At 39.4% G+C, this 24,721-nt stretch overlaps 1 protein-coding gene and 1 pseudogene across 1 annotated transcript; one reads left to right on the plus strand and one right to left on the minus strand.

The window, feature by feature from the left end:
- The first annotated feature begins 7,130 nt into the window (after window positions 1-7,130).
- On the plus strand, window positions 7,131-13,538 carry LOC123158707 (MADS-box transcription factor 23-like). Its single transcript, XM_044576598.1, has 7 exons — window positions 7,131-7,404; window positions 10,864-10,939; window positions 11,646-11,707; window positions 12,236-12,335; window positions 12,413-12,454; window positions 12,553-12,636; window positions 13,392-13,538. Exons 1-7 carry the CDS (start codon window positions 7,223-7,225, stop codon window positions 13,536-13,538), a joined length of 693 nt encoding a protein of 230 aa, XP_044432533.1. The 5' UTR covers window positions 7,131-7,222.
- Window positions 13,539-15,633: 2,095 nt separating this feature from the next.
- Window positions 15,634-24,254, minus strand: LOC123158708 (ricin B-like lectin R40G2; annotated as a pseudogene).
- Window positions 24,255-24,721: the final 467 nt, after the last annotated feature.

Raw genomic sequence — 24,721 nt, forward strand, 5'->3', positions numbered from 1 at the left:
GGGCGATTTTTGTGACGTACGGGCAGAAGCAATATCTGCTTTATTAGTAGGTATAGGTATAGATTTGTAAAGTTCGTGAGTTTGCAGCGATGTTATTTTCATTTTAACTTATTTTAACAGTCTCCTAAAAAGCTTATGGTTCCGCTGCCTCCCGACGGCGCTGCCGCTAGTCCACCTCGTCTCCTGTGACCTAAGGGCTATGGGGCGCGGTGGATCCCAGCCCTTGCTGGCAGGAGGGCTCCATTTTTAGATATCTCTTTGAATTTTGTTAGGCTTTGTGTCCTGCTCAGGAAAGACAAGACAACGACGGCTCTCTGAAGATGGGATAATGTCACGATGGTGCATCTAGTATCGTCCGTAGGCATGCAGAGGTGTGTCTGTGTTGGTTCTGTCTTTGGTGGATTTGCTCGGATCTGTTAATCGTTTATCTTCGTTCATGTGTCTTCAGATTGGATCCTTCCGATCTACGCTACTCTTCATCGGCGATGGTTGCTATCCTAGTGTGCTAATACTATGGGGCTATAGCACGGCGACTTCCCAACTGTCTACTGCAACATGTTTTGCCGGCTCCGAAGGGGGAGGGGTAATGATGTCGGCGGGCCTTCAGCCTGCTTCAGTACTTGTAGTCGCTAAGTGGTGTACGGATCTAGATTTAATTTTTATTACTTATAGTGTATGTTGTACTGTTATGACTGAAGATGAATAGATTGAAAGTTTTCTCGCAGAAAAAGTTATTTTAACCGTGTGTCACAGCATGTATGTTGTAAGTTTCTACATGCATGATCAGCCGGTAAATGAAGGGTTGAGCTGAAAAACTACAATCATGGTGGTGGAACCTGCCTCGCATTGTTTCAAGTATCTTCATAGCATATCACATTGATTTATCGAAATCATGTAGCCAGCATTATGGTGGGTCCCAATTATTACAGGACCACAGTAGAAATATTCAAACCATATTATACCGTCGACTCACAATTTACAGTTTAGTTCCACAGAACGAAGCAATATTTCATATAATTTATCATTCGGCTACATATCTGAACTTTATTTCATGCATTCTCACATTTTGACTACAGGAAAACACACAAGCACACGGGCGCGCACACGCACGCACGCACGCACATTGTTATTGTGTTTCTGAAGGTTAAAGATTAATTGACAATTAAAAGACAAAAATTGCTCTGGTGCATTTGATATTCGTTTCAGAATAAATTTTCTTGTCCATAAGATTTTTTTCGTTTCCTAACTGATATTTTATACATCTATAAAATCAAAAGAATAATGTCCAGCACAGTTGGCAGACTAAAGATGATTCCGTCGGGGAGGGCCAACAGGTTCTCATCAAAATATCGAGTGGGCCAGAGTAATGTTGTAGATCCATCTAGCATCCAAACGCACATGTACCGTCGCAAAGAGAGGTTAGCTACACTTTATTTCTGTTATAATCCTTCCGTTTCGAAATAGATGATTCAACTTTGTACTAACTTTATAGAATTAATATAAAACTGGGTCATTTATTTTAGAACGAAGGGAGTAGTACTAAACTAAGTTTTCATATGACAAGCGCATGGCACCATGTTGCTCACCACATGCCCAGTCTGTGGTACAGTACTAAGAAAGTAAAAGAAATACGTAACTGCTCAAATGTCTTGTCTGGAGGCCTAGCAAACCAGGTTATGCAGTATCTCCGATCCAAGCACGAGTACAAACAAAAAGCAATCAAGAGATCACAGCATGGATTAAGGTCATTCGTACATGATTGTACCGAAAGTTGATCTATCCCGCAAGTTAAGTACTACTAGTATATAACAGTATTCGTCTATAATTTATATGACAAGTTGGATGCCTTAGCCCTTAAGCATCCACAACTGCCATGGACAAAAAGTTGTCGCTTTCCTCGAGATTCCGATGTGGGAAATAACAATAATATGCCATATGCGTACGGACGAGCGTGATAAGCTATAGCTAAGCTACGGTGTACTTCCCCCTATCGAAATTGGCCCTCCTCGCTTGGCCATGTTACTTGATATAAGGGCATCTCCAATGCCTACATGCAAATTTTATCCCGCATCGTCTGCGGACAAGGGAATCGATTAGGAGGCCCCAGGTGATGCGTAGATCCGTGCATATGTTCCCATGCAAAGAATCGCACAAAGTACATATAGAGAGATTTGACTATCCGATTTGGAGATGCCCTAAGAGCACTCGTTCATACAGCTACCGCTTGTATACATGTATATACGATCGTTCAAAAGAGTAATTAATATTCATTGCTAGTTTGACATTTCTCATTGATAAGCCGCAAAAACGAATATCTACCACAGGTTTATACATTGAATGTTATGCTTCTTGTTGAGCGGCTTTTCTTAGACACACGGCAAAAATGGCCTTTGTCGAGTTTCTGTGGAAAAACGCTCAGCAAAAATGACACTCGAGAAAGCAGAACCATTGATGAGTACTATTCTCGGAGGTGGTTACGTCACCACGGTGCAAAGCCGCCTGCAATAATCCAGCTTGAGGTGGTTACTTGGGTAGTGGAGGCGGCATGAATTTTAAAAACCGACAATACTAACTGACATTATTGTACCGATGTTCCAGTATTTGCAAGACAACATGAACACAGCTATTAAGAGGTTCAAGATCGCTGATGTCCTCCCGTTGAGTTTATTCTAGTGAATGTGATGTAGGCCTTACATAGGGGTGGTGCTTAGACAAATGACCAAGGTTGCCCATGCTTATGGTCGGTATGAGGTGTAAAAGCCAATGCAAACTTATCGAAACTTGTGTGTTCACTACGGGTCCACGAAATTTTATTTTGAAAAAATAATAATTTGTAAACTGTAGAAAAAAAATTACGTCCCAACAAGCCCAATTGAAATTACATATTTATTTTTTCTGTCGCCAAGTCTGAAACTAAAATGTTACTCCTCCAATTCATATTAAGTGTCACTGATTTAATACTAAATTGTATTAAATCACTTATAATTAATATTGATCGGAGGGAGTATGAAGTTTTGCACATACATAGTATACATGTATATGCATGTTTAAAAAGTTTTTCTAAGAATTGCGTTGTAAGAAATGGCTTTCTGGAAATGGACTCCAGGGTGCCTGAGCACCATTTGCATATTCCGGTGTAAAAGCCTAGCTCCACGAGTCCGTGAATATATTAGTTAAAGGTGGGGGTATTCATAGTTATTGGCGCACTGGTTTTCTCATCCATGCATTAGTGGGCCTTGGCTATTCGGCCCTCATTTAGACTTGGTCTCTCTTCGTTCCTTGCCTCCATTTTTTACTTTGTCCATTTGTTCTGGTTTCTCCTTTGATTTGTTGAGCACAGCAATTCGCTTGAGCATTCCTTTTTGCGAGTGAATTCGCTTGAGCATTGAGTGGACATTTACCTACTGTGAAGACCTGGAAGGGTGCACCTCTGGTGTACCATTTATCCTTCCTAATGATAAACACGGGTAGCCTGTTGAAATATATTGCCCTTCTTGCCCATCTCTCTTCATGAGTTCGGACTTTTCGCTCGGATACCATATTAGACTTAGAGTTTTTGGAAAACAGCACGACACCCTAATACGGATGTGGCTACCTCATATATGTATAGAGGTACACATTGTGTACAATACAAGATTCAAGTCATACATAGAGGCTACATATAAATGCAGTCTAACATAGCCAAGTGTGGAAAGGATAACTGCTAAAAGGCTTATAAGTAGTAAGCGCACCCCAAGATGAATGGTCTCTCAGCCACTTTCCTAGAGCCTCCGGTATCATAGCCTTGAGTGTTGTTGACTGAGATGGAGTTTTTTTTACCACCTTGGACCTTGTTGACTGGGTATTGATGACAAGGTGGACCCTGAATAGGATTATTGTCTCCTCCCAACAAAATATATTAGTCAAATTTAAATCCTCGGGACCATATCCACATCATAAACATAACAAATTAATAATGCAAACAAGTAAATTGAGAAAGAAAGATATGGATAACCGAAAAATACATTGATCAACGTTTAACCGGTATAATATTAAAATTTGTAAATTCTTTTTGTGCATCCACCTTGCCCAGGATTTTTGTGTGTTCTTCTAGCCAAAAGATCATCTAAACGAAGTTAGTACATAAGCACTTGGATAAATATTTGTAAATTTTATGGGTTCCACGAATGATTTTTTCATCTATAGTTATATTCAAAAAATATGTGATTAACCAAAAAAGAGTTAATTACACTATGATACATAAACTTGCATTCCGCGTACAAATGCATACGTAAACTTGAAAAATGACACGGACCGACCCTATAACTTGCGTTTCGGGTACGTTTCAGTACATTTCCGTTAACTCCCCGTTATACACGACTCATCAGCTGGCCCACGCTCCTACCTACGTGTGGGTCTCACATGTCAGTTGCAAGTAAAGAAATAAAAACATAATAAAAATAATGTGTCAAGCTAGATTCTAACCAAGAGCGTCACTCTTTGTAAATTTATATATTGCAAGTAGGATGCCTTAGCGCTTAAGCGATCCACAGCTGCCATGGATCAAAAGTCGTCGCTTCAGTCGAGATGCAGGTGTGCGATATACCACTATACTCCCTCCATTTCTTTTTTCTTCGCATATAACATTTGCTTGAAATCAAACTAAGCAATATCAACATTCACAATACTAATACCAACATCTACAATACTAAAATTATACAGTATGAAAATTAATTTCATAATGCATCTGATAATATTGATTTTGTATTGCGAATGTTGATATTTTTTAACATAAACTTAGTCAAACTTTACAAAGTTTAATGTTGACCAATTTTATACGCAGACTGAAAAGAAACGGAGGGAGAACAACAATATACCATACACGTACGGAGCAGCGTGATAAGCTATAGCTTACCCTCCTCGGTTGGCCCATGTTCTTTGATAAGCGCACACATATTTTTCTCCTCCCAGAGCGTTTTCCAATTTCTTGATGCTAGAGTGAATGTGTATGAGCCTGTTTGTTTGACAAAAAAGAATAGGCATTTTCCTATTTCTAGAGAGCCTGGACCTGGGCGTCCCGACGTGTACTAGTAGCATCTTTGAATTGCTCGTGTCTCTCGGCGTCTCTGGACCGGCGCTTTCTTGCTCCTAGTTTTTCTGGTTGTTGTATTGTTTGCACGGGAACTGATGCACGGGTCTCCTGCCATCATGAGGCCTCCTAGTCGACTGCCAAAGCATCCTTCGTGCAAAAACAAGCAACTACGTCGAGTACCGATGACAGCTACTTAATAAGAAATAAAATTAATACAGATCACAATATACTCCCTCCGTCTTTTAAAGAGTGTACTTCCAACTTTGTTGGAGGGTCAAACTATCTTAAACTTTGACCGAATTTATGCAAAAATAAATCAATGTTTTTGAAACCAAATGGGCATATGATGAAAATATATTTTATCATGAATGTAAATCTACTCATTTGATGGTATAAATGTTGGTGTATCATTGTATAAATACAGTCAAACATAAAACAGTTTGACTTTTCAACAAAGTTGGAAGTACACTCTTTAAAGAGGGAGTAGGAAGCTTGGAAGACGGATGTACCATCTTGTCCAAGAACCATACATGTTGGAGGGATAATATTGGCCTACTTTCACCTGGCATGCGCTTAAGTTTTACGCTTCTTTCATAGGAGCACTGGCCGCGTGTATTCATGTACACACAGAGCTCGAAACAGCAAGACTTGCTGATTAAGTTAACATTTCTCAGATCTGCCGATAGGCTGTGAAAACGAATACAACACAAATGTGAAATTTACAAGGAGATAATACCAAGTTGAATTTTACTAAACACTTCATGTGTTTGGAAAGATTTTTTACGAAGTACTGTTCTGAGCATCGTGTAAGAACATAGAAAGTATCTAGTTTGTGTTTATGCACTAGTGCTACATAATCGGGCTTTGGAGGTAGTCTTCATGGTGGGTAACGTCGGATTATCCATCGACCTTGGCGGGCTCTGTTCGGCGGGTAGAGGAGGAGGTGGTGCCCCTGTCCGGTCAGATCCATGGCAACCGCGTAACCCTGCAGAAATGTCCGAGAACTCCACAGCAGAGCAACAACACAACCAACCACCAGGACGAGGAGAAGCAGTCGGCCCTGGCTTTTTCACATGTTCATCCGGTTTGCCGAGTGTTTACACGAGACGAAGCATTCTATTTTGCCGATTGCATGCACGCGACAAGTCATTTGCCACGTGACTACGGTGTCATCCGCTCTATTCGTTTGGGTTCTTATTTTTGCCGTGTATTGGGTTTCGACACTCGACAAATGGACTGCCAAGTGATTAACAATTTTTTTTGGCAAAGTCCATTTTGCCTGAAGTGTGTATACCGTATCCCTTTTGCAGATTGTAACACTCAGCAAATGAGTTACCGAGTGCATATGGGACTTCGCCGAGTACATTTGGTACTCGGCAAATAACCAGATCCTAGTAGTGGCTACAATGCCCGTTTCTATGGTATTGGATGAAGCTAAGATAATGTGAGAGAATCCAACGCAAAAGTTTTATTTTAGAGAATTGCAAGTTGTCTCTGTGAACATGTGCCGCATTCACGTATGTACCTAAGCAGGGAATATATACATTCTTTTTTGAAATTAGGAAACATTACATCGGAGTCAAAGATATAGTATTACCCTACAGAAGTGGATACTTTCTTGTTTCACCCCTGCTAGATCCTGCATATACCTTATCAAGCTTCTTTTGCAGTTCTCTACATGCCATAGCCGTCCGTATAATAATATAGCATATGTCAGACATGTTGATCCAGATCTAACCTTTTATATTGTCTTTGTACTCGTCCGGAATCTTTTGCTTGTCCAGTAGAAAATGCAAAGTGGGAGCTAGCATGCCTACTTACAATGACGAGATAAAAGGAACTCAATAAACAGAAACGCCATCCAGACATCTGTTTTGTAAAAGGAGTAGGTCATGGCTAGTAGAAGAGGTAGTAGGTCCGTGCATGCGCGGGTTAGTTGTCATGGCACCAAGCGGTCATGGGGTATAATACTAGCTATAGGTACCAGTACATTCCAAACCAAACCACTCTTCTCCATACCGCTACTACCTCTCCCCTTTTCTCTCTCTCTCACCTAGTACGCAGGTAGATAGGCAAGATCTCTGGTCAGACGCCCGCCCGCGTGTTTGCTGCGACTTCACGAAGGCGTGATCTGAGATTCACAAAGGCGTGATGGTCCGCGGAAAGGCCGTGATCGAGAAGATCGAAAACCAGACAAGCCGACAGGTGACCTTCTCCAAGAGGAAGAGCAGATTGTTCAAGAAGGGCAAGGAACTGGGCGTTCTCTGTGATGCCCAGGTAGGGATCTTCATCTTCTCCAACACCGGACGCCTCTATGAGTACTCCAATTCCGGGTATGTGCACATATCTGCTTTCTCTTGTTCTCGCATATGGATTGATAATTATTCTGTGAATCTAATAGCAACATACAGATATTTTTTCAATTCATGTATTCAATCCGTTTAATTTTCCCTCTTACTGTTGAGTGCGTGCATCCATATGGTGGTCAAATTTTTGGAGATACAACATCTCTCTCTCTCTCTCTCTCTCTCTCTCTCTCTCTCTCTCTCTCTCTCTCTCTCTCTCTCTCTCTCTCTCTCTCTCTCTCATGTGCAAATCCCAGTAAGCAGATCTTGGAAATCAACACACCTGGAAGTTTAATCAACTGGCAAGTTCATTTATGTCCATGCCGTCAAGTTCCTAGCCTTAATTCATTTCATATGAGATATGAGCTGCAGGTCTTTGCAGTATATAAATCCTCCGGAACAGTTCACATTCGACCTCGGTTAAGCATACTATTTCGAGTATACTTTTTTTGGGGGGGGGTGGGGGAGGGGGTGTTATTTCTGCATGCATGAGAGCACTGTGATCTATGACTTCTCCATGTTCACCACTCAAACCGTGAAATGCTGAAGAACACTGTGTTAATTGGAGCTTCAACTTCTTCCATTGAAATACAAAAACTTGTCTTGGTAAAAGTAAACAATATATATTGATCCACTACTGTCTCCTCCAACATATATATATTCAGGCAAGCAACATAGAGTATCTCAAAGATCAGACAAATGCAACTAGCTATACTGTCAACTGTCTTGTTTCTCTTGACATCATATTACGGTGCTAGGATGGCTTCCGCAGTTGCGAACATGAAAGAAAAATATATAATGGTAGAAGATACAGTCCCAAAATGAAAAAGCAAATACACTTAACCTAAAGAATATGCCAAATCTGTTTTCTTTAGCACAGGATATAAATAAATATATTTTCATTGGGTAGTACATGCAATTACAGCTTTTATTTTAACATGTTATCCATGGAAATAAATATAACCTAATTCGTTCAAGTGAAATCAAAAAATGCCTTCGCACTTTTTTCATATATAGATTCTCTGTCCGGTTCATTCCTACTACTAATGTTGTGAAATACACTAGTGTAAATAATAAGTTATTTGTAAATTAGAAAATTATGTCATACACGTGCATATATCACCATGAGTACACCAAACACATGAAAATTTGTCGCCTAACAATGAATCTTCGAGTCATTGTTCATGGTTAAGCTCGCATGTGTTAAGTATGAGCACTTGGAGATTACCCTTCATTGGTGGAAACATGACTCCACATTTGACTGGGATCAGGATGATGCATGATATGAGGAGTACTCTCTCTGTTCCAAATTATCTAAAGTCTAAGGTTTGTCATAAGTCACACTTCTTCATGTTTTGCAAAATATATATAATATATGCTTTTAGCTGTGCATAGGAGTAATACAAACTATACAATGTTGCCAAGATAGTTTTTCCGACAAAGGGTAGATTTTATTGACTCAAAATGAAGCATCAAGAGGATACACCCATCCTCTGCATAACTAGGATGCACATACCCAACACCAACAAACACACAATGAAACATGATGGCATTGAAAAAAAGTCATACAAGACCAAAATTACGCCTAGCCGGGAAACGGCCAAAAAATCCAAAGCAAGCAGAAAAACAATTGGCAAACTACATCAATGATCATATTCTCACAGACGATCTCTTGACATCACAAGGACAACGAGAACAGTTCCCCAGTAGCAACAACTTTAGGAAGGTAATGATGTACAAGCGCCACCATCACCCTATCCAACCACCGAACGCCGAATCTTAGGTTTTTCAATCTAAAGATCTAAATCCGAGCAATGACTTCAACAACGTAATGACGCAACAACATCGTTGTTGCTAGGTATAACCAACTAGGTTCATACCTAGAGCTTTTATCCTGGAGCTTGAGACTGGGTACTCGAGAAGCAGCACCAAATTGCAGTCTTAATTGTTGTCACCACCAAATCCCATGATCCAATCAGCAACATGTTACCAGGGTCTTTACGTGATGCCACTCAAGCAAAAAGAACTTGCATGCACAAGCGTGAACTCCAGCCACGACATTGCATGTGTGATGGGGATTGACGAGGGAGGAAGATCATCGGCCCCTCCAGTATCCCTATTCGAGACCCTCCAGGAATCCCGTACGGCCGTCCTTCTATATGGTCCTTACATGTGGCATAAGAACCTATGGAAAAACTTAATTAGTCATTATTTCCTTGTCCTAAGATCCAAGACCCTCCGAGCCATCGTGACCATCGCCTAACAACGCAGGAGCACATCATTAGCCTTGTATCCAAGCAGAAAAATACCATGTTGGGACACAACAAGCCACTGTTGCCACCCGCGTACCTGTAGAGACTATCATGGCCACACACATCTCACTCAAAATTCGATGTCTAGGCTAGAAATGCCATCACCGCCGTTGCACAACCATACCCTCTTCCTCATCCACCATCCATAGATTTCATGTCAAGTTGAAGGATAAGAAAGTGGGACCTCCCTCCGCCACGTTCCTCGACTAGTATCAGGGCTTAGCTCGTCCACTAGTCACTAAAAATGGCAAGGGGAATGGATGACAAGGAGGAGGTAGGAGGCTGTCGAAGCGCTGGCTAGGAAGGGAGATCGGGGTGGAGGCAGAAATTGTTCTGGTTGAAGATGATTGATTAGCCACGACTTCTTTATACTGAGCATTTATAAAGATTTCTCATGTTAGCAATTTTAAAAACTTTTTGTTGTCAATTTCAAATCGTTCATCAGAATGACGCAAAGCATATATCATGGGAAATACCTTTATTAAATATGAACTTCGATATATAACACTTTCATAAATTCCTTATGGTTAAAAAGAAATTGTAGAAACACCAATGAGTCCCTACATACTGAAATGGACAGGTTGTAGAGTAGATATTTTTATGACCCATAAAATACTTGCCAAGTAGTTGTTCAATGTATAGGAAAATGATCCTATACTATTAGGAGTATGTATATCCACATTTATACGCCATTTACATGGCTCAGTTATGCATTTTTCTCATTTTTAATACATTGCATCAATAATTACTCACACTCAAAAGTGAGTTCTATGAAAATTTTCATTTGAGTGCATATGTTCATGTAATTCGCATTTATACTATTTTTGTACATAAAATAAATATATTGTGAAAACTAAGGCTATATACCTTTTTCTTCATAGTACTATCGTGGTATCTTAGAAGAATTAATATGGAATATTGAGAATACCAACTATCTATAATAGATTCATTGATGGTGTGTATGAAATGTAGTAGTACATAAATCGAGACATATAATTTACTCACACTGACACATGTATGCCTCACTGACGGATACTCTACTCACTCGCAAGAAATTTCAGTAAGCATGACGTTATTATCTATTTTGTGTACTATTTTTTTTTGAGATTATAGCATGGTCTCCCTTCTTTACCAGAATGAAACCCTTAATTGAAAGATACCAGGCTGTTAAAGATGGTCAAAAACTCCTGAGTGCAAGTGCTGAAGCTAAGGTATGACTTCCACCGTAGTTCTCAGTGACTTTTCATACTATCATATCTTCCAAACCATGGATTCTGTTCTTCTTCAGATATTTCATACTTTCAAGGTTGTAAATGTACATATTCAGCACCACACTATGTACGGGCATAACATGATGTTTTACCCTTTACCCATGGCTAAGTCACCTATTGATTGTAATGGGCTCTTTTGCACCCTAGTATCATTGGGCAATAACCACCAAAACACCAACAATCATCTAATTGGAAAATGCAAGTTTAAACTCTATAGCCTAGAGGGGGGGTTTGGGAAGAAGAGGTTATGCGGGTGAGCGTGACGAGTAGGGGGTAGCATGTTACCGGGGACTTACCGCTAATTGTATGAATTGAATTTATATGTGTGGGGGTGTACTACTAGGTTATCAGGCATATGAGCCTCTTGGCACTACAGATGGGTTGCTTAATCACGTCTTGATATCTAGCTATCACATATATACGGACCTTATAAAAACCCTTGGGTGATGTTAAAATTTATTAAAAAATACATCAATACCTATTTGACATGGTCAGTTTCACAAAAATAACATTCTATTATGATGAGGTCCATAATCATTATTCTCCATTGGCGATGACCTGTCAGAGATAGCCCAGTATTTCTAAACAATTCATATTTCATATTCTACAATGTGCATTAACTTTTTTTGTGAATGTACATTAACAGTTTTGGCAAGCGGAAACTGCTCGCCTGGAGCAGCAACTACGTACCTTGCAAGAGAATCATCGGTATGACTGATATACAACCAAATGTAGAACCTTGAATATGTTTGTATTCTCTCAGCTAAAAAAGGGCCAATTTCTCTTATTCTCATGGAGATACTTTAATTTTATTATTATCCTGGATTCTTGGTCTATGTATACCTTCTTTTAGTTTCTTGATGACTTGCTATATGGTTTGCATCAGTCACAAAAATACACATAACTGAGCAAAATGTATTAAAACAAAATACCATATAGTTATGTGTGTTTTCGAAACAAAGTAAAAATCTGACCTATACAAGTTGTCACCGAAAGCATGTATATAAGTAGTGCAACATCGACACCTTACATTTTAAAACATACACGTTAGTAAGATGAAATTTTGAATAGAAGTTCACAAGCACCCCCCCCCCCACACACACACACACTCATTTCATCATGATTGGCAAAAGTTACACTTGGTACCCATATTGAACAACTTGTAAAAGATAAAGTAAAATCCTGTAATTAGATTATGATATATATATATATATGTACCTTACTAAGCCACTGCAGGCAGTTGCTAGGACAACATCTATCTGGTTTATCTTTTGAAGACTTGAAGCATTTACAAAATCATCTAGAAACGAGCTTGTATAACATTCGACTAACTAAGGTAATACATATTTGTCGTTCTCATCTTCTGGGTTCATGCATCTAAAGTGTCACTAACTATATTAATCGTTATTCCAGGACAAATTTATTGGCGATGAAATGCAAGAGTTAAACATGAATGTTAGTGCCTAGTCTGTCAATTATTATGATTGTACTGCATACCAGCATATTACAGTTTGGTGTTCGTTTTATGTCATTTCATAAACTTTCAACTGCAGGAAAGCCTCATGCGTCAGGAAAATATAGAGCTACATAGGAAATTAAACATCGTTCATCAAGAGAATACGGAATTACAAAACAAGGTGCACATACTTGATTACAAACATTCTTGTTAAGGGCACTAGTCATCAACCCCTGGTGAAATTACAAAAACATAGATTATGTTTACATTGTATATGAACTATATATGTATTAAAGCATAGGAATTTATAGGAATAAACTTCAAGGAGTCATGTTTCAAAAAAACCCATTACCTTCCGGCTCACAAAATAAACTACCCAGGGCTTCCCAACTTTTGCATACTAATGGGACATGAACAAAGTGGCGGCCTCTCTATGGTAGAAAATAATTATTCTATTAGCAATGACATTTGAAAAAATGTATTAACTGTCTTTCATAACTTTCATAACTAACATGAGAATCATTTCATAATTCATGATTTTAAAATCTAACCCATATTTTTTTGGTGCGCCATTTCATAGTTAATATCTTATGATTTGTAATTCTTTTACAGTTAACATTCAAAGCTCGAAAAGAGTTTTTCCCAGCTGAGATGGTACCTAATATAAAAATGTATTTTAAATGGAAGTGTACAATATTTATTCTCTTATTAATGTGAACTTATCGACCACATATTTTGCTTTGTATTAAGTCGCAATATGGGCCATACACTGTGAATTGCTAGCATAGTAATGGATAAGATTTCTTGAATTTGTAATTAATGTGGAGGATTGAAACTCTTATGATTCCATGGATATATATTTCGTGTGTATAATTATTGTCTATCGTAGATATATAATTTCGCGTCTAATGTTGTTATGATGTTTCCATTTTTCAGTTAAATGATCAAGGAGCAGTGAACATGGGAATCACAAGTCCTTTTACCAAGTGCAACATTACTGCTCCAACGGACAAAAATTCAGTTCGCCTGGATTCATGCCACGCAGATTGGGATGATGAACCAGAATCGTCCACCTTCTGGTGAACTATATTTTCTTAACTTGTCTTTATTTGCGTATGAATTATTAAGCCTACGTTAGGGTACACACGTGTAGGAGCTAACATTATTTGCATCATTCCCTGAATGCAGCATACTATCACTATCCGGAGATTGACTCCGACATGCGTTGCTCGAAATATCCAATACAAGGACCGTCAGTAGATATATCAACCGAATTAGACTAAGTCTCCCATATAAGGGTACGTTGAAGATCAAATTCCGTGTAAATCAAGTGCTAGTTGTTGTTTCTCCACTAAGTATGTTCCCAAGAATTGTATGCATAATTAGATTTACCATTGTGAGATTTTGAATTTCTTTCATGTATTTTTTTCCTTGTAGTCCATGTAACTAAGAAAGCAACAAGCTAGATATTTGTTGTATATCTTGGACATATATAAGTAAACTTTCATTATAGTCATGAATAGAATACAATACAATACATGTGTATGCACAAATATATCCCAGTCTTTTCATTGCAGATAAGCACACCCTATGTTTCTTTCAACATCAATGCAAAACTATAACAAACTTTAAGTTGTTGGTGTCTACATACTGAGGTGTTGAAACCATTCATTGTAAGAAAGAAAATCAAAGAAGAAGGTACTATTCTGGAATATGAGAGTCGAGAGTCTCTGGAAGAACACTTCTGAGCAAAAAATTGTGGTAGATTACAATAATTTCCCTTATCTAGTAGCAACTTGGGAGTCGTAATCTTTCTATGAGAAATAGTCTACAAACAAGAAATGGTGATACTGTGAGAGGAAAGGTAACATTGCTAATGTGGGTGATCAAGCTACCAATGCGCCATAGGACATCTAGAGTTCACAAAGCATGAGTAAGTAACTGAAAGTAATTTTAATTCCGAATTCAATATACACGGGGTGGGACAATGAAATTAACACAAGTATTCATTCTTTCCAAGACTAGGTAACCCAAGTTTCTATGGGTGGCTAGTTTTGTCATTTGGTTTGCCAAATGCCCCTATTACCTTCACGAGGTGAACGAATCGTGCTTCATGGCAGTTGATGGAAAAAATTGTTCTGGTGTACTTCGATGATATCTTTTCCTATAGCAAGATTTTAGATGAAGATGTCATTCTTGTTGCTAAACTTTTCCATGTGCTTCATAAATAAAAGCTCTATACAAAAGTTCTGCACCAAGAAGCTTGTTTTGTTGGTAAATATTATATCTTCTCATACCACCAAATAAGGTGAAGCTAAAATCTTCAGGATTCAGTGTCGGACAAACCCCATTCAAGTGCCTAATTCTTCTTGGGTTAGCCGGCATTTATCCTTTGTTATTAAGTGATTTTAGTGCCATCATCTAACCACTTATTAACGGCCTCACTAAAATGAATGTGCCATTCATGTGGATTAAATCCCAAGATCATATTTTCTAACAATTAAGGAAACACTTAACCAAAGCACCCCTTACTTGCCTTACAAGATTTAACTAAAAAACTTGAGATTGACTGTGTGGTGCTAATGTAATCGGTCTATGTGGTGGTTTAATGCAAAAGTTAGGCATGTATCATACCATAGTGAAACATGCCATTGCTCAAATGAATCACCCCATTTATGATATATAATGGTGTCCTTGTGCACGTGCTTGAATTTTGACAATGTTTTCTTTGGACAGAGTAATTTCTTACACTTTCAAATCATGAGTGGTTAAAGTATACTAGAAGGGTAACGCGGGCCTTGCCGCGCAAATTGGAATGAGCGTGATATAAACTTAGTACGTTGTTGTGATAAGATGTTTCTTAGAGAGCCTGCTTGTATCAAATTACAATTTAAATAGTGTCAATATACTTCCTCTTATCTTAATCTACATGAAGAAAACACATTGTTTTATCTCAAATGATAACCATTTCTTTCAAGTAATCATTGCTTTAAGTATGAGGATAAGAATGAGTCTCTGGATTCAGCCACAAAAAGATTATCAATAGAGTTATCAAGAAAATGATACTAACAAAATTGGCAAATATGTTACGTATCTTAAATGGATTACAATTCACACGGGAAGCGAACCATATTGGCAGTAGCTCTAGTGCCACAACCAATATTTAGTCTACCCAAACTTATGTGTATTTTGTATTGAAAGCATTCCCTGTTGTATCAGCTAAAGAAAGCTTTGCAGTAGAGACCTAAAATTACAGCAACACTACCTAGATGAATAACTAAGCAGGGTAGTGAAGTAACATACACAAAACTTTACTGAATTAGCCAAGAAAAAAAAGTGGATCTTCAAATCACAAAACATCATATTTGCTTCAATCCTACATTGGAAATTCAAATTGGAGACCATATTTTTTGCCGGAGTAAAGATGCATGGAAAGAGTTGGTGAGTCTGCGGTTACGCAATCGACCATGTGCCGAGTATCACATCCTGCTAAGCAAGGCTAAGATAAGAATCACTGGCAAGTTGATGCTCGGGAATTTAGGTTCCTCTTATCTACAATATAAGATGTGTTACCACCAGGTCCTTAAAATATAGCGAATAACTTCGTAACTTTAATTTTGAATGAATGTACCTTTTATGCAATTCTTACTCAGAAAAAAAATATTGGTGTCTTATGGTATGTTCTTTTTCTTTAACTTAAAGATGTCTTGAAACTGTTAGATTCTCCAGGATCAACGGAACACAAGCTTGAGCCACAGGAAATAGGAGAAGATGATCATACCTTGATCTGATGGAGATGATCATACCTTGACCTGATGGTGGAGCCATGTTCTCTTTTGATTCCTTCACCACCTGAAGCTTGATCGGCTTCTTGTGTTCTGTCCTTCCCAGTGCTCCAATGCACGGCTTGCCCAGCAGCCTTTTTCTTGAGTGCTGCTAGCAATTCCTGTGGTAGAGATTTATTTAAAATTAGCTTAGTTTAGGTTACACATCATTATATCCAACAGAAACACCATCCTGAGAGATCTATACGAAAAAATAACACATTTGCAAAATATCACAAAAAATACAACTTCACAGTGCATTTTAAGAGGAGATCTCACTATAGAGCCTCGGCATGTGAACTTACAACACAAGCTCTAATTTTAACCTAATGTTACTTGTGTTCTGGATCGTCAGCTCACCTTATCATGTTCGGGATGGTTGCAACTAATTCAACCAAACTCGGCCGAAGGGGGCAAAGTGGCTTCACAAAACATCCCCAAAATGCCCGTCGGAATCCCTAAACACGCTGTTCACACATGACAGAAATCACCGAAGGTAGGTCAATATACACCCACATAGAGAGGGAAGAGCAGGAGGAGCACTCACGAGCGGCGGCAGTGCAATGGAGACGAGGACCCGAGGCGATGCCAAAGCCCCTCCAATCTGGAGGCCGGTAGGGACGTCGGAGACCACCAACAGCCACGGCGTATAGGCGAATAGACATTCACCAACAAGAGTGATGCACCACCTGTTTTTTGGTTGTCCTGCTACTCTTTTAAAGCTCTTTGCTTATTTGTAGTTTACTGTTTTCCTAGACATCTACATCCTTTCCGTTCGTCGTCATTTTCAAAGAAAAAAGGAAATTGGAAAAGATCAAACTAAATTAACAAAATGTGACATACTAAAAAATTAAAAACCACCAAAAGGGAAGAAGTAACGGTCATATGAGATGCAATACAGAAAAAGTTAACACAAAAATTAGTCAACAGAGACCGAAAAAGAAGTTACGGTCATCAAAAAGTAGTTTAAGCATGAACCAGGTATATGGAAGTATGCAAAGATGTTGCACTGTCATGATGTGCTGAAGAACCATGAGTGCAAATGCAACAAACAACCGCACATGAATTCAATTATGGTAAAAAAGAACAAATATTTATTACCAATTATAAATGAATAACAGGAAGCAAGCACGAGGCATATGCACAAAATTAACCATGCCTAGAGGTTGCTTTTCCATGTTTGGTTTACAATTGTTAGTGCAAGTACTTATCTTAGTAGAATGGAAATCTAAATTCAGTTACGTCGGCCTAACCATCCTAGATATAAGCTTACAATAAAAAAGGACTTGATTACGTAGTAATCAACAGCAGCACCAGCAGCACATGGAAAATTATGGCTGCCAGGCAGTTTGGTCTTGATAATTTAATGCACATGATGGGTAGCATAAAATTCATCCTCTGCATCCTCAACATGAAAAATATAAATGATGTGTACATGACCCAAATATTTAAAGCCCGGCAGAACTGCCTATGTGATTATATCAATGCACCCTTCTACATAGTTAATAAGCAACTACTTTCAGGGTAAAATGGAAATAGCCTGTTGCAGCTAATACTGATGATAAGATAATTAATCAATGGATAGGGAAGGAGAAATAAAAAAACAGTGTTGAAAATAAAAATAAACTGGTAGTAAGACAATGGCAAATCAAGATAACATTTCTTTAACCCTTACGAAATTTTGTAACTTCTGGGCATGTAACTAAGATTCAATTCTAGAGGGGTGGATTGCATAAAACCACCACATTGACGCATAGGTTTGCAGGAAACACCGGTTTACAAATTTGAGACAAAAACAACTGATTGGTGGCTTAGGTCATTTTGATGAGGATTTTGATATGTGGGTCCCGCATTTGATAATGTGGCATAACAATTGGTCTAGAACATGTTAGACAATGTTTGATATAAATTTAATATATAGTCCCTAGTATTTTGTGTTGGAACCCTTCAAGCAGAAGACAAAAATAAATCAAGACCCCGCGCCCAGCTCGACCTTGCTATACCGCACACTCGACAGTGAGGCGGGGCCCGATGGACGACCACTCCCGCCATGACATGTGGCCTAACCTCAGTGCTCGGACTAGTGGTGGCACCCTCTGCGAGGCCTTCCTGGGTTTGGTTGTGGAGAACGACGACGATGAGCTCAACACCGTAATTCAAGACGTCTGTGATGAACATGCCCAAGATGTGTTGGAAATAGGCCCTAGAGGAAAATAATATTGTATTATTATATATAAATTTTCATAATTAATAGCCTGTATTTCATGCTATTACTGCTATCATACTGGAATATGTGATACAGTGGAAAACTCATATGCACATGTGGAATGATAAACAGTAAAAGTAGGTTCCTAGTCTCGCCTCTTAAGACTAACTCAAGTGTTGTTGATGATCATGTTTTCCAGATCTTAGGACCTCATTAGCTGTAATGGTTGTCCTAAAACAACATTGAGAGTACGACATTAGAAGAACGATCATATTGAGTCGACCCAAACTTGTTTGTTATAGTTTGAGATAATATCGTATGAAATCAATTGTCATAACAAGGAGAGTTAACATGTGTTTTATTTCCTCAAGCCATGAGAGTATCGCCGTCACTTCCTATCATACGGTGAACGTAGGGGTTGCTCAAACGTCATCTATAACACAGTGATCATAACGACAACTTATTGGTTCATAGGAAAGTTTGATAAGGGACATGATAGCTCAAGAGTGGGATTTCCTCCTCCGACGGTTGAGAGATATTCTAAGGTCCCTCTCGATGCGATAACATCCATCATTCTCTGGCAAGTCATAGGTGCCTCCATCACAGGAATGCCGGAACACTTCGACGAGAAAGAAGAACAAAATCGGCAATGAGGGCAATGGTATAGTGAGCATGTGTATGACTCAGGAGGATACTGAAGCATCCTGGGTTTTCTAAGTATTGCAAAACAACGGGAACATCACATGATAACCAAAGGTTCACTAGAATATCAATTTTGTAATCATACGGATCAATGTGGACGTCCATGTTTCCGTTATCGGTCATTGAACGAATGGGTTTTGTTGATGTCTATGATTTACCGAACCTACGATGTCACAAGATTATGGTAATCACGATTTCCTGAGTGTTAGTAGGATGAGAAAATCAAGGATTTATTTGTAGAATTGTTTCATTTATATTCAAAATAGTTTTGAGAGGAACCGCAAGCGTTTAGGTGTCACTGGAAGGGTTTTAGAGTTTATTGGAAATGTCGGGTATTACCGATAAATAATATATAGGTGAATGTTTCCGGTGATGTTAAATTAATATAAAAGGCTCTAGTTATTATTTGGAGGCTTTTATATTTAATTTAACTAGCGGGGTGACCCGCGCAATTGCGCGGCTAGATTTTATGAATATAGCTATGCATGTATTTTGTTTTTTGAATGTTAGTGTTGCTAACTACCATATATTGATTTTTTTATATAAATAATCACCTTTAACAAAAAAATGCATTGCCTTTACTTCAAAAATCATGCATTCTTTTGTTCGATTATAGCCAACAGGAAGAAAGTCACATTATACGTAGTCTGCTTAGTCAACACTATTTTGTTGCATTTTCCATATAAACAGTTCAAAACAAAAGAAGGAACAATTCAATATGATTATTCTTTTTAAATATCATAATTTTTTGACATTTTAAACTTGAACAATGAATGCTCATATATGAACCATTTTTTGACTTCCTAATTTGTCGGAGTTTTGTGGATACATCTTACTTCTTACTTCATTTTTTTGTAACAGCGAGTTGTATGTTATTCCAAAGGTTACCTAGATTTCATGCAAAAATGAACCTGCAATAATCTTCCGCTTATTAGTAAAAAATAAAATCTAGGGAAACCATCCCATTTACACATGTTGAATTAGATTTAATGTTATCTCGAGTATACAACTCTGAGCATCATTCTTCATGGGAATGAATATGCATCCACGAATTACAATTATACCGCTATAGTAAAGATCCATGACAGATATAAGATATCACTTGTACTTGGTCAAACTATATACATATAAGGCGAAAGTAAGATAAATTGATAGCAACCATGTTTTTGGATCAAATCTGTTATTTTTTGATATATACATTCAAGGCCGAAAGTAAAATAAATTGATAGCAACCATCTTTTTTGATCAAATCTGTTATTTTTTGTGTGGGTAAAATCTTCGTTAAAAAGCATCACATATCTACAAGTTCCTAAAAGTAAATGAGCTCTTCTACAAATTTTAGAAGGATATGCGGACATATTCTTTGGCAAGTTCTTTTTATTTGCAAAATTCATCGGTCGTTTCTTAAGTTGCACTGAAACACTAATTGCATGGGTGTTTGATGAATAGGCTACCGACATTAGCAATGATATCATTCTACTTAAAAGTTTTATTCATAATTTTCAAAATTGGAGCAGCATTTATTATATGTGAACATTATATAATTTAAAAAAATGAATATCATTCTGTAATACTACTAAAAGCATGCAATATTGTTTCCTTTGAAACTCCTAGTGCAAAAGTGAAATATATTGTTTGGTTATTTTACCTTATGCATTTCATATATGTTCTTACAAATGTATATTTATATTTATTTTCTTATGATTATACCACAGATTGACTTCAAGTTTATAGTACACTCTGACCAAGGTTTGGCATCGCATTCTATCTCTTTGAATGGATAAGAAAGGCTTAATTGAATTGTGTATTTTCCATCAGATGCTAGTAAACTTTTTTTTTCAATTGTGCCCCTCAAATGAATACGATTGAGCTTCCACATGTTAATTAGCAGAACATTAGTCTCCTAATATACTAAAATTTTGGTTTCCACATGCTACAAGGTAGTTCCTTGGATAACGTATGCAAATATATTTTACTAATTTAATGTTTGTGACATGCATATATATATATATATATGATCCAAGACATACATGCTGATTACACATATGTGCTAACTATAGCACTGTACTTCATGAAAACAGTGAACATAACATATCATGAAAACGGGGAATATAGGAGTACATGTACTATCAGAGGGAATGATATTCTTATGCATGAACATGCATGTACAAAAGTAGTTAAAAACTGGTGGATGGAAATCACGGTTAGAGCTGTTCCATATGGTTGTGTGACCTATAGACTTGAAAAGAACACATTAATCAATATTTTATAGAATGCAAATATAACTTGACAATACATGTTTAGTGGACGCTGAAACTGAAGCTTGTTAGCATCATTCAACGAAAGGTTAATGTTGTTGAATGTAGACACTATCCTAAGTCTGTAATTACGTCAATAAAGTTTTTTATGAATGTATTGTTCATTGAAGGAGGAAATAAGTAATTCGCATAGCAGTGTGGCTCGATCTGACATCGGCCTAACTTGTTGATGGTGGAGTTGAAGTATTGCTGCTTGCGGAGCATGTGTGCTTGCCTCACAGATCTGTCACACATGGCCCAAATTTAATGCATCCCAAGCATCCCCTTTCATGAGAGTACAACATTTCCTTTGTCTGCCTCGTATCATTATTTTTATTGCTTGCGTTGGATCTGGTTTTGCATATGTTGGAGGAGACAATATGCAATAGTGGGATATCTAACCTTAGGATAGAGTGGCTGGGATATCAAAAGACGGCATCACTTAGGCAGAGGAAAAACGACAACCACCTGATTTACTTCAAACTGACGTTGCCCACTATTAGTACAACTCATCTTCCACATCATCCACCATAATGATTTCAGAGCAAATATACTTCTTTTTTTTAGGGGCACAACAAATATACTAGGTGAGGGAGTCCCGGACTACGGGGTGTCCGGTTAGCCGAACTATCATCTTTGGCCGGACTCCTGGACTATGAAGATACAAGATTGAAGACTTCGTCCCGTGTCCGGATGGGACTTTCCTTGGCGTGGAAGGCAAGCTTGGCGATACGGATATGTAGATCTCCTACCGATGTAACCGACTCTGTGTAACCTAACCCTATCCGGTGCCTATATAAACCGGAGGGTTTTAGTCCGTAGGACGAACAATCATACCATAGGCTAGCTTCTAGGGTTTAGCCTCTCTGATCTCGTGGTAGATCCACTCTTGTACTACCCATATCATCAATATTAATCAAGCAGGAGTAGAGTTTTACCTCCATCGAAAGGGCTCGAACCTGGGTAAAAACGTCATGTCCCTTGTCTCCTGTTACCATCCGCCTAGACGCACAGTTCGGGACCGCCTACCCGAGATCCGTCGGTTTTGACACCGACACTAGGTGTGATCGGAATCGATGTCGTGTTAATTCTGCCACCACTGACACCAAGAAAAAAGGACAATAACTATTCGTTGGAAATAAAAGGATACAAATAAGCAACGCACACACGCGTGGATCTAGGTATAGTTTTTTCTTCTTTTGAGCCGAGCTCGCAAGCTAGTGATCCATGCCCGTCGGACTAACGAGTGAAAGGGTGGCAAAAAAAAAGAAGCGGCCCGGGTCGCCGCCGACCAGTTTTATTCTCGGCGGAGCGGCCGGCAGAACACTTGATGACTCTGGCTCTCTGCATTAGAGATTGGCAATCGATTAATTAAGGTGATTGCTGAACATATACATAACAGTATAACGGATTGGCACATGATCCTCCAGTTTTATTACTCACACCAGGGAACGATCCTCCAGCGCTGGTTGTCTCCCTCAACCCAGTCAAACAGGATGATGGTGGTGCCGTCCTGCACCACGCTCTCGTCCTCGCCGCCATGGACGGCGTCGAAGTTGAGCTGGATGTTGCTCGCCATGCGGATGCAGTGGAAGTCGTCGCCGACGTCCTCGCTCTCCGTCCACATCACCGACTCGTCCGGGCAGTACGGGTCGTATGCCGCAAGGCGAACCTGCAGTCCAGGCGAGGTATATATTAATCAACTGCAGTATTGCACACACCAAATCAGAGACTAGCTAGCTTACAGGGTGGCCCTTTTCCAGGGAATGCTGGATGGCTTCACCGGTGGCCTTGTTCACCAGGGCAAACGCAGGCTGCTCATACTCATCCTTGATGTCTTCACCGTGCCTCATGTCCTTCACCCAGTGCTGTATACATACATTTCGTTGGACATTTGTAATTAGCGCTCAGTCACTAATCAATTAAGATCGACCATGGTTATATTTTGATCATCCATCTGTTGTCACCTGCAGGTCGTCGTTGGGGTCCGCAGGCGCGAGGCACACCGCGCCGTCCCTTGCGGCGATGCTGTACTCCTCGCCTGCGCTGCAGAAGATGCGCATGGTGCACTCAGAGGACAGCGCAGGATGGAGGCCACCGTCGGTGCCCCACGCCAGGATCATCCAGGACTGGTTCGCCCCCTCGAGCCACTCCCACAGCACGATGGGGGTGCCGTCCTGGAGTTCCGTCACGCCATCCAACGCGTCGAAGTTGAGGTGGATGTTGTTGATCATGCGGATGCAGCGGAAGCCGTCGCCCACATCGTCGCTCTCCGTCCACAGCACCGATTCGTCCACCGCCTCTGGGTCGTACTTGTACGGCACCAGAGTTACCTGCACGTGGATGTGAGATGTATGTGAGCAATGATGGACACAAAGATCCAAGAAATTACAGGTCACTCAAGCGTGGTGGTGCTGGTGGAACTCACGGGCTCAGACTGCCCAGACGAGTGCGAACGCCGGGAACCCGTCCTCGTCCTCCGTAGAGCTGAACCTCGTGTCCTTGTACCAGTGCTGCACCCGCCCACATCATGCATTCATAGAGCAGCGTCAGACCCGTGAAACACTAGAAATGTCTTGATGGAGCTCTACAATCTAATGAAAGGACACTGATTAACGAGAAGTGGTTGCCTTACCTGCTGCTGGTCGCGGGGGTTTGTTGGCGCCATGACGACCGCGATGCCCCCGTCGTCATCCCAGCGGACGGTGATGCAGTAGTCCTCATTGGTGCGGCACAGGATCTTGAACGTTTTTTGCCCTTGACTGGACATGGTTCTCGACCCTAGGTATAGCTAGGCCTTCCTGATGCCCAAGGAGCAATGTGGGACTACTTAAATATTTTGCCTTATTTCCCAAGTAGATGGGCCGGCTAAGTTGTGTGGCATGTGAAATGCCCAGGCTTGACCACGATAGAAACCGAAACGAACTTTATTTGTAAGGGGCGGGTAAAAATCCAAAATAAAAAAGAAACGTCTTGAATGATCGAAATCACGCGCTCAAAGACACGGCCACATGCTGGCTAACCAATGGCCAGTGACAATATTTAAGAACATGTTGCAGTATCACATTCAAAACATGAACAATATTTGAAATCCTGAACAGTTTCCAAAAAGGAGAACCATATTTTAGAAATTTCCATTCATTTCTGGAGAAAATAATAAATTTAAAATAGGAACATTTTTAAATTGACGAACAGTTTTTGAAATCATTTTCGAAACTTGTTAACAATTTTTGAAAA

Source organism: Triticum aestivum, chromosome 7B, assembly GCF_018294505.1.
Source record: "Triticum aestivum cultivar Chinese Spring chromosome 7B, IWGSC CS RefSeq v2.1, whole genome shotgun sequence".
Classification (NCBI taxonomy): Eukaryota; Viridiplantae; Streptophyta; class Magnoliopsida; order Poales; family Poaceae; genus Triticum; species Triticum aestivum.

What these genes read in the sequence shown, in the direction of transcription:
- LOC123158707 (XM_044576598.1), top strand. Translation starts at nt 7,223, where the DNA reads ATGGTCCGCGGAAAGGCCGTGATCGAGAAGATCGAAAACCAGACAAGC. An exon ending in ACCTTGCAAGAGAATCATCG is followed by an intron (nt 11,708 to 12,235) that starts GTATGACTGATA and finishes AAGCCACTGCAG; the next exon opens with GCAGTTGCTAGGACAACATC. An exon ending in TGCAAGAGTTAAACATGAAT is followed by an intron (nt 12,455 to 12,552) that starts GTTAGTGCCTAG and finishes TTTCAACTGCAG; the next exon opens with GAAAGCCTCATGCGTCAGGA.